This window comes from Bombina bombina, chromosome 11 (genome assembly GCF_027579735.1).
Source record: "Bombina bombina isolate aBomBom1 chromosome 11, aBomBom1.pri, whole genome shotgun sequence".
In the NCBI taxonomy this organism is placed as follows: domain Eukaryota; kingdom Metazoa; phylum Chordata; class Amphibia; order Anura; family Bombinatoridae; genus Bombina; species Bombina bombina.
In genome coordinates, this window is record NC_069509.1 from 48,325,184 (window position 1) to 48,336,532 (window position 11,349).

General features: G+C 44.7%; 1 protein-coding gene across 2 annotated transcripts in view; it reads left to right on the forward strand.

Annotated features, from left to right (window-relative positions):
- Window positions 1–11,349, forward strand: part of RBBP6 (RB binding protein 6, ubiquitin ligase) — a 180,896-nt gene that overhangs the window by 151,659 nt on the left and 17,888 nt on the right. For both annotated transcript variants that reach the window (XM_053695298.1, XM_053695299.1), the window contains 2 exons: window positions 4,489–4,857; window positions 11,313–11,349. The exon at window positions 11,313–11,349 is cut by the window's right edge and continues 65 nt beyond it. In XM_053695298.1, coding sequence (XP_053551273.1) covers window positions 4,489–4,857; window positions 11,313–11,349 — 406 coding nt within the window. The remainder of the gene's footprint in view (window positions 1–4,488; window positions 4,858–11,312) is intronic.

Here is an 11,349-nt window from a genome sequence, read left to right on the forward strand (position 1 = left end):
CTAGGCTCCGCCTACCCCAGTCATTCTCTTTGCCGTTGTACAGGCAACATCTCCACAGAGATGGCTTAGAGTTTTTTAGTGTTTAACAGGAATTCAAGGGACTTCCCCCAAGGGGGAGGTTCCACAGGTCTCAGTTGTCTTCAGACCACATAAAAAGACAGGCATTCTTACATTGTGTAGAAGACCTGTTAAAAATGGGAGTGATTCATCCTGTTCCATTAAGAGAACAAGGAATGGGGTTCTACTCCAATCTGTTTATAGTTCCCAAGAAAGAGGGAACGTTCAGACCAATCTTAGATCTCAAGATCTTAAACAAGTTTCTCAAGGTTCCATCGTTCAAGATGGAAACCATTCGAACTATTCTTCCTTCTATCCAGGAAGGTCAATTCATGACCACGGTGGATTTAAAGGATGCGTATCTACATATTCCTATCCACAAGGAACATCATCGGTTCCTGAGGTTCGCATTCCTGGACAAACATTACCAGTTCGTGTCGCTTCCTTTCGGATTAGCCACTGCTCCAAGGATTTTCACAAAGGTACTAGGGTCCCTTCTAGCTGTGCTAAGACCAAGGGGCATTGCTGTAGTACCTTACTTGGACGACATTCTGATTCAAGCGTCGTCCCTTCCTCAAGCAAAGGCTCACACGGACATTGTCCTGGCCTTTCTCAGATCTCACGGATGGAAAGTGAACGTGGAAAAGAGTTCTCTATCTCCGTCAACAAGGGTTCCCTTCTTGGGAACCATAATAGACTCCTTAGAAATGAGGATTTTTCTGACAGAGGCCAGAAAAACAAAACTTCTAGACTCTTGTCGGATACTTCATTCCGTTCCTCTTCCTTCCATAGCTCAGTGCATGGAAGTGATCGGGTTGATGGTAGCGGCAATGGACATAGTTCCTTTTGCACGCATTCATCTAAGACCATTACAACTGTGCATGCTCAGTCAGTGGAATGGGGACTATACAGACTTGTCTCCGAAGATACAAGTAAATCAGAGGACCAGAGACTCACTCCGTTGGTGGCTGTCCCTGGACAACCTGTCACGAGGGATGACATTCCGCAGACCAGAGTGGGTCATTGTCACGACCGACGCCAGTCTGATGGGCTGGGGCGCGGTCTGGGGATCCCTGAAAGCTCAGGGTCTTTGGTCTCGGGAAGAATCTCTTCTACCGATAAATATTCTGGAACTGAGAGCGATATTCAATGCTCTCAAGGCTTGGCCTCAGCTAGCGAGGGCCAAGTTCATACGGTTTCAATCAGACAACATGACAACTGTTGCGTACATCAACCATCAGGGGGGAACAAGGAGTTCCCTGGCGATGGAAGAAGTGACCAAAATCATTCTATGGGCGGAGTTTCACTCCTGCCACCTGTCTGCTATCCACATCCCAGGAGTGGAAAATTGGGAAGCGGATTTTCTGAGTCGTCAGACATTGCATCCGGGGGAGTGGGAACTCCATCCGGAAATCTTTGCCCAAGTCACTCAGCTGTGGGGCATTCCAGACATGGATCTGATGGCCTCTCGTCAGAACTTCAAAGTTCCTTGCTACGGGTCCAGATCCAGGGATCCCAAGGCGGCTCTAGTGGATGCACTAGTAGCACCTTGGACCTTCAAACTAGCTTATGTGTTCCCGCCGTTTCCTCTCATCCCCAGGCTGGTAGCCAGGATCAATCAGGAGAGGGCGTCGGTGATCTTGATAGCTCCTGCGTGGCCATGCAGGACTTGGTATGCAGATCTGGTGAATATGTCATCGGCTCCACCTTGGAAGCTACCTTTGAGACGAGACCTTCTTGTTCAGGGTCCGTTCGAACATCCGAATCTGGTTTCACTCCAGCTGACTGCTTGGAGATTGAACGCTTGATCTTATCGAAGCGAGGGTTCTCAGATCCTGTTATCGATACTCTTGTTCAGGCCAGAAAGCCTGTAACTAGAAAGATTTACCACAAAATTTGGAAAAAATATATCTGTTGGTGTGAATCTAAAGGATTCCCTTGGGACAAGGTTAAGATTCCTAGGATTCTATCCTTCCTTCAAGAAGGATTGGAAAAAGGTTTATCTGCAAGTTCCCTGAAGGGACAGATTTCTGCCTTGTCTGTGTTACTTCACAAAAAGCTGGCCGCTGTGCCAGATGTTCAAGCTTTTGTTCAGGCTCTGGTTAGAATTAAGCCTGTTTACAAACCTTTGACTCCTCCTTGGAGTCTCAATTTAGTTATTTCAGTTCTTCAGGGGGTTCCGTTTGAACCCTTGCATTCCGTTGATATTAAGTTATTATCTTGGAAAGTTTTGTTTTTAGTTGCAATTTCTTCTGCTAGAAGAGTTTCAGAATTATCTGCTCTGCAGTGTTCTCCTCCTTATCTGGTGTTCCATGCAGATAAGGTGGTTTTACGTACTAAACCTGGTTTTCTTCCAAAAGTTGTTTCTAACAAAAACATTAACCAGGAGATTATCGTACCTTCTCTGTGTCCGAAACCAGTTTCGAAGAAGGAACGTTTGTTGCACAATTTGGATGTTGTTCGCGCTCTAAAATTCTATTTAGATGCTACAAAGGATTTTAGACAAACATCTTCCTTGTTTGTTGTTTATTCCGGTAAAAGGAGAGGTCAAAAAGCAACTTCTACCTCTCTCTCTTTTTGGATTAAAAGCATCATCAGATTGGCTTACGAGACTGCCGGACGGCAGCCTCCCGAAAGAATCACAGCTCATTCCACTAGGGCTGTGGCTTCCACATGGGCCTTCAAGAACGAGGCTTCTGTTGATCAGATATGTAGGGCAGCGACTTGGTCTTCACTGCACACTTTTACCAAATTTTACAAGTTTGATACTTTTGCTTCTTCTGAGGCTATTTTTGGGAGAAAGGTTTTGCAAGCCGTGGTGCCTTCCATTTAGGTGACCTGATTTGCTCCCTCCCTTCATCCGTGTCCTAAAGCTTTGGTATTGGTTCCCACAAGTAAGGATGACGCCGTGGACCGGACACACCTATGTTGGAGAAAACAGAATTTATGTTTACCTGATAAATTACTTTCTCCAACGGTGTGTCCGGTCCACGGCCCGCCCTGGTTTTTTTAATCAGGTCTGATATTTTATTTTCTTTAACTACAGTCACCACGGTACCATATGGTTTCTCCTATGCAAATATTCCTCCTTAACGTCGGTCGAATGACTGGGGTAGGCGGAGCCTAGGAGGGATCATGTGACCAGCTTTGCTGGGCTCTTTGCCATTTCCTGTTGGGGAAGAGAATATCCCACAAGTAAGGATGACGCCGTGGACCGGACACACCGTTGGAGAAAGTAATTTATCAGGTAAACATAAATTCTGTTTTTGCGTACCAAACCTGGTTTTCTTCCAAAAGTAGTTTCCAACAAGAATATTAACCAGGAAATAGTTGTTCCTTCTCTGTGTCCGAATCCAGTTTCAAAGAAGGAACGTTTGTTACACAATTTAGATGTGGTCCGTGCTTTAAAGTTCTATTTAGACGCAACAAAGGATTTCAGACAAACTTCATCTTTGTTTGTCGTTTACTCTGGTAAGAGGAGAGGACAAAAAGCTACTGCTACCTCTCTATCTTTCTGGCTGAAAAGCATCATCCGATTGGCTTATGAGACTGCCGGACGGCAGCCTCCTGAACGAATCACTGCTCACTCTACTAGGGCTGTGGCTTCCACATGGGCCTTCAAGAACGAGGCTTCTGTTGATCAGATATGTAAGGCAGCGACTTGGTCTTCTCTGCACACTTTTGCCAAATTTTACAAATTCGATACTTATGCTTCTTCGGAGGCTATTTTTGGGAGAAAGGTTTTGCAAGCCGTGGTGCCTTCTGTTTAGGTAACCTGATTTGCTCCCTCCCTTCATCCGTGTCCTAAAGCTTTGGTATAGGTTCCCACAAGTAAGGATGACGCCGTGGACCGGACACACCAATGTTGGAGAAAACAGAATTTATGCTTACCTGATAAATTTCTTTCTCCAACGGTGTGTCCGGTCCACGGCCCGCCCTGGTTTTTTAATTAGGTTTGAAAAAATTTCTTTCTCTATACACTACAGTCACCACGGCACCCTATAGTTTCTCCTTTTTTTCTCCTAACCGTCGGTCGAATGACTGGGGGGCGGAGCCTGAGGAGGGGCTATATGGGCAGCTTTTGCTGTGCTCTTTGCCATTTCCTGTTGGGGAAGAGAATATTCCCACAAGTAAGGATGACACCGTGGACCGGACACACCGTTGGAGAAAGAAATTTATCAGGTAAGCATAAATTCTGTTTTTGTCTGTCATAGAAGCAGTGATGTATTTTGTGCCTTGTTTGCCTGGGCTAAAATACGCCCATGCATAGAAGTTTGAAAACAGATAAATGTGTGTGCAAAATGCTTGCCATGTAATATAAATAGTACAATTGTAAAGGGTGTCCTTTGCATTTATTGTGATGCTATTGTTGTGGTATTAATGTGTTTATGAAACCAAAATAAAATCTCTTTTGCTTTTTGTTTTCCTCAGTCCCAACCGAGGACGCCCTCTACACAACGATCGCAACCCTAGGAACCAGAATCCTTCCTTGACATCGTCGGGACCTGTTTATGTCCATCCTCCCCCACCCATGTATCCTCCCCCTCCACCACATTCAATTCCTCTCCCTCCAGGTGTTCCCCCTCCTCAATTTCCGCCTCAGTTTCCTCCTAACCAACCAGCAACTGGAGGCTATAACGTTCCTCCTCCTGGGTTTCCTTCGGCTCCTGCTAACATGTCTGCTCCGTGGGTGGGTCCCACAGTACCAAACCCACACAACAATGCACTACCAGCTCAGTCACACGCTCCTCCTCTTTCCAAAGAGGAATTTTACAGAGAGCAGCGCCGGCTGAAAGAAGAGTAAGTAGTTTATGATGTAACATGTGTTATCCAATGCGTCTCTGGTGCAAGGTGAAACCGCTTATAGACATCCTTCGTAGATTAGATCCAGAATCATTATTGTTCTTTTAAAGATTGCAACAAATGTATTTAAGGGTTTATATATATATATATATATATATATATATATGTGTGTGTGTGTATTGCCACTAATATAATTTAAATGGACAGTCTAGTCAAAATTAAACTTTCATTATTCCGATTTTAAACACCTTTCCTTTTATCATCAAATTTGCTTTGTTCTCTTGGTATTCTTTGTTTAAAGCTAAACCTAGGTAGGCTCATATGCTAATTTCGAATCCTTTGAAGGCTGCCTCTTATCTGAATGCATTTAACAGTTTTTCCACAGCTAGTTCATGTATGCCATATAGATAACACTGTGCTCACTCCTGTGGAGTTATTTATGAGTCTGATTGGCTAACATGCAAGTCTGTAAAAAGAACAAATAAGAGGAGTTGTCTTTAAAGGGACACTAAAACCAAAATTAAACTTTCTTGATTCAGATAGAGCATGTCATTTTACATTTCCAATTTACTTCTATTATCAAAATGTCTTTATTTCCGTTGTATTCTTTGTTGAAGAGTAAATCTAGGTAGGCTCAGGAGCGTGCATGTTTCTTGTGTTCTATGGCAGCAACATTTACAACATTGTAGCAGTGTGATACATTGTTGCAAATACTGCTGCCATAGAGTACTAATGATACATATACGCTCCTAAGCTCTTATGAGCATTCCTAGATTTACTCTTCAACAAAGGATGCAAAGATAACAAAGCAATTGTGATAATGGGCAAGTTGTTAAAATTGGTATGTTCTATCTGAATCACGAAAGTTTAATTTTGACTTTACTGTCTCTTTAAAACTGCCATTTGGTTAGGGACATTTGCATTGTTTTGCAGTCACTGTAGGGGAGGACAGGGTTCGGAGTCGCACTGCAGTGTCTCTGGGGTACTGGAAAAACTACAATGGAGCATGGAAAAGGCATTTTTTTCTTCTTAAATGGAAAGAGTCCACAGCTGCATTCATTACTTTTGGGATATAAGAACCTGGCCACCAGGAGGAGGCAAAGACAACCCAACCAAAGGCTTAAATACTCCTCCCACTCCCCTCATCCCCCAGTCATTCTTTGCCCCAGGAGGATGGCAGAGAAGTGTCAGATTTTTTGTTTTTGCCTCTTATGGAGGGTAGTACTCTTGGGCATGGGACAGGAGTTTTAAGTAGTCCTGTTAGTCTCTCAGTGAGGGCTTGGATGAAAGTTAGAGTCCAGAGATGCAGGAAATTTCTTTCTGCAAAACTATCCCGACTCATATTAACAGCTCCTCAAGCAATCAGTGTTGTCGAACTTCGCTTTGCTGCCTGCTTTCTTCTCTCAAGTCCATGGCGGAGGCGATGCTACTATCTGTCACACTTGAAGGGCTGTGTTCCTGTTCCACGGCGTAGATTCCGGTAAGATCGTTTTATTTTACTTCGCAATGTACAGGTGGGTTTTATAATCATGTTTGTTATGTGATTCAACCTGCTTATGTGCAATGTTTACTGGGCTCGTGTTTGGAGTATTGAGGCCTTTGGATGTGACGCAACCTTTTGGCTGGGCGCGCTTGTTTGGACTGTACAGTTCACCTTGTGTTCGGGCGTGGCTACGTTCCGTTATTTCATTTCCGCATTCCATACCACGTGTCAAAGGAAATTTTCTAGTCCTCAGGGGTCTGGTCATAGGACGTGGTGAGTGGCCTAGCTATTGGGGGTGTAAGGTGCCGTTTTAGTTTATTCACTACTTTAGTCCATGTTTAAATATCCTCTATCCAGCTATGGAGGATTCTGATGTTGAGACTGTGTTAATTTCAGATTCTGTTAGAGGATTCGGATACTGAGACTATTTTGATTTCAAATTAAGATTCTGTGTCCAGTGATGAATCCGGAGTGGCCTCGTTGACGCCTGTCAACCAGTATTGTTCCGTATGCCATTTTAGAGTGCCTGGTTCCTCGGGCTCGGGGAATCCAGGGACTGCTGAGCAATCCACCTCTGGGTGCCCTGTCCTCCGAGAGGTGAGTTCCCTACCAAATCATACTTCTGCACATGTGGGGTAACCCAGTTTATGGTTCCTCCGTGCGGGGTGGCGTGTTTCCCCCGGAGGTTGCAGCATGTTTTCGCTTCCATATAATGTTGGCAATTGTTTGTCTGCAGAGTTCAGACGTTTATTGTACCAGGCCTTCCGCCTTGGGGAGGGCATCTACAGTTCCCCGCAGGGGTCTCTGTCCATGAGTGTTGTACCTTCCGTTATAGGATTGCGCGCCTTCACGTGTTGCTCAGACATGTTTTTCAGTTATTGAATGACCCTATCGTTACCAGATACAGGGATTTTCAGTCTGATACTTCGAATGGTGCACCTCATTAGACATATGGGGATGAAGTAATCTCCTGATTGTCATTTGTTAGAGATCTTTACCAGTTTTGTGTAATAGGGCTCCGTTTGGCTGGTCCTGTGGGTAGGCCTGTGACTTCTGGGCCTACCTCCGGGTTGCCTTATATTTTATTTCTATCCAATGGGATGTCTTATTTGTTTTTTGTTTCCTTCGGGAACCTTCTAGGATTGATACGCTTTATTACTTCTTCAGAAGTTGTTGAACATGTTAGTCCTCTGTTAAAAATGTCGGTTTCTGTTTTTCCCCTACGAGGGAAAATGTACGCAGCTTGCCGGTTGGGACCCTAGATGCAGGCTGTTCCTGTCAGGTTCGTTCGGTTTTGTGGCTGTTCAGACACGTGGCGCTGTTCTGCTCGGCTGGTTCGGTAGAAGCGACGAGTGCTCAGGTTTATCATTGTTTTTCATGTTCAACTAAGCATTTGAGAAGACTTGTGGGTCCGTGAGGTGGGAAGGATTGTTTCAGTCCTTATAGCCTTCAGTCATAGATGCCCAGGCAGGGGATTTTTTCCGCTACGTCACTCTATCTGACATCTGATTTCCTCAGATCTTAGAGTTTCCTCCCCCATGTGGTGGAGGGAGGGGCTTAATGCCCCTTACCACTATTGAGCGGTTTGGCCTTCATTTTTTAGGCCTCTGGATGTGTCCTTTTGGGCTTGATCCAACAGCTTGTACAGGATAGCTGTCTAGCATGCGGAAGGTTTTGCAGTTTGAAACCTGTTGCAGCTCTCGACACCTTGCAGGTGTACACGTAGCTGTTTCTAGTATATCTAGATGCAGTTCTTACTCTTGACTGAGTTATAAAGAGGCCTTTGGGTCTTCTTTCATTGCCTTCGGGTGAGTGGATCTCCTTTTAGGGATCTGTGTTTCCAGGTTCCCTGCGGGGACTTTTGTTTAGCTCAGGGTTTTCCGGAGCAGGGTAGACTTTAATGCCTTCTCTTCCTTGTGTCCTCTGCTTGTGCGGAGGTGTTAGGGAGACTAGTGCTGCTAGTAGGATTTTTTTGTACCTCGAGGTATCCCTCTGAGAAGTATCTTCATACGACTTTTAACCTTGCTTTTTGGAGCATTAGACTTTAGCTAGGGGTGGTTCCTTCCTTTGGTCGGAGCTTTTGAGTTCTTCTCGCTATCCGGTTTCTCTGGATATGCATCCATACCCTTGTGTCTGGCTTTTTGGCCGGCTGTGGTGTTTAGTTCTATGGTAAGGTTTGCCTGAACTATTAGGTGCCCGGACCTGTTTTTCTCCCTGAGACGTCCGGTTGCTGATGCTTTGCTTGGCCTTTTTACTGACCCAGTCTTGGGTGGTTTTGGAATCTTGGATCTCAGGGCTGGTCAGGGTGTTCCACTGTAGTGGGAACTTGGGCTCTGTCCTTGCTCCATTTACCTCACCTGGCCATAGTTGGCCAGGTTTTCAGAGTATTTTATACTCTTTGCCACAGAGTGGCCCACGTTATCTGGTGGTTAGACGTGTGGCTTGAGCCTCAAGGGTGGTTGGTTCATACCCAGCTGCTGGCGCTGGATGCCTAATTTCTGGTGTTCCTTAGGGTTGCATTCCCCTGGTCAGCTTGCCAGTGTTCCCGTGGATTCCCTGCTCTGCAGGCGATTGGTTTGGCTGTTCCTCTGCTTGGCATGCTACTTGTAGGGGGGTCCTTTTCTAGGACATCTGTGTTGGGAATTTTACTTCCCATTCACCAGTGCCTTCAGGCCGTAAAGACAGTTGCTGCCCTTCTGGCATCATCCCTTTTCTTTGGGAGATATTCTCCTCCCTATGGAGATATAGAGTCCTTGCTTGGGACTTCTCCTGGATGGGAGGAGGAAAGGTGGGATTGGTTCCCTCTGGGGTCTTGCTGGCTCCAAGCAGACTTGTTGGACCTTTATTTTGATAGATCCTTAGGTCTATGGCCTTGTTGTCTGTTTCAGAGTCGGGTTGTACTTGTGCTCTGTGGGGATGGCTGTGCTATCCTTATGCTCGTTCCTGTTTCGGGATTCTTTTTGTTTCCTTGACTTGGATCCCTGAGGCTGGGTTGTCCAGCGGAGTATGGGTCTGCAGGTCAGGATGGCCGAGTGGTTTAAGAAACTGCGTTTTCGCAGTCTCCTCTGGATGTGTGAGCTATTTGAATCTATCCTGTTAGCTAGGGTATAGATTTTCCTTTCATCTTGCTCCATTGATTTAAAGAGGGTTTCCTCTTCCTTTGGGTTCTGAGAGTATACTCTCCTTCTCGGGGGACCTTGATTGAGGGTTTTGTGTTCCCCTTTTCAGGGACCTGTGTGTAGGTCTGGCGACTTAGGTTGCCTGGAGCAAGCCCTCTATATGGGGGTTGCTTTTGCGGTCTCTTTCTTGCTTGCTTGACTGCTTCTTAATCCTCGCAAGTACCCTCTGTGTCGTCCTATTGTGTTCTCAAATCCGGGGGTTTTCACCTAGGTGTATTACACACTTTTTTTCATGGTCGCATACCTTGGTATCTATGGCCAGACACTGGGAGGACTTGGCCTCTTCTGTTGCATCCGTGCTTGCAGAATATTGGGGAGACGTCTGTTCTGTCTCTGTGCCTAGTCTTTTCCCGGGTTTTGCTTGGTATAGGCAAAGCCTCCTTTCCCTATTTGGGCCCCTTGGGTCTCTGTGAGTTGGGCTCACTAGTGGGGGTGTTCCTTTTTGTATTAGGAGACCTTTTGGTTTCCTTGGTTCTCCTTTGCCTTTGTCCCTTGGGTGTTTTGGCCGTTGTCTCCTTCATTTGTGGAGATGAGCGGTGGGGGACCGTTTGTTGGATGACAGTGTCTCCTGGAGGACTGTTGGCTCAGTCAAGTCCATTTGTGGTCTCTAGTTTGGCTTCTGGACTAACTGTGAGTCAGTGTCACTGGGGCTTTTCCTCTTCAAATTTTCTCAGCTTCGGACAAAGTGTTTTTTTTTATTGGGTAGAGGTTCAGCCCTGGTGCCCTCAGTATGGGCCGCCTATTGTACCCCCCGTCTTCAGTGTCCTCTATAACTTGGGTATTATTTTCCCAAAAGTAATGAATGCAGCTGTGGACTCTCTCAATTTAAGAAGAAAAACATAAATTATGCTTACATGATCATTTCCTTTTCTTCTGATGGAAAGAGTCCACAGCTCCCCATCCGTATTTTATGTGGGGCGTCCTTTTATTCTTCTGGCACCTTTTCACCCTGATGTTTCTTCTACTCTTCCTTGTTCCTCTGCAGAATAACTGGGGGATAAGGGGAGTGGGAGGAGTATTTAAGCATTTGGCTGGGGTGTGTCTGCCTCCTCCTGGTGGCCAGGTTCTTATTTCCCAAAAGTAATGAATGCAGCTGTGGACTCTTTCCATCAGAAGAAAAGGAAATTATCAGGTAAGCATAATTTGTTTTTGTTTGTTTTTAAAATTAATTGCGAGAGACTTGAATGCCCCTTTAAATTACAGGAAAAGAGAGCACAGGACAATCCATTGTAACTGTTGTTTTACTAAGCAAAACAAAACTGAACAGTGTAAGAAAAATTGCATTTTGAATTGAATGTCCCTTTAATAAACCCTAGCACTCTCCCCTTTGTTTCAAGGACCACTAAATGCAATAGGATTGTATAATTAACAAGTGCATACTTAAAAGACAATGCAATAAAACCTACTCTGAATTTCCAATAAGCAGTAGATTTTATTCTGGCAAATAAATGTTTTCTCCCATTTTCCGGCCTCCTGTATCATGTGACAGACCTCAATCAAGCACATACTAGTATACATATACCCTATGAGCTTGTTCCCCAAAAAGTGTGAATATATATAAAAATATAAATAACGGAAGTAAATTGGAAAGTGTTTTAAAAGTGCAGCTCTATCTGAATGATTCAAAGTTTATTTTGACTTGAGTGTCCCTTTATATGTGCTTTTTGTGAGATGCAGACAGATTCTAGATTATGACTGTGGAAGAACTAAATAACTTACCACTTGTATATTAATTCTACTCTCACAAATGATTGTTGTGAAACCCAAGTGTAATTTTTTTTTTTCCTCAGAGAAAAAAAGAAATCTAAACTTGACGAATTTACAAAC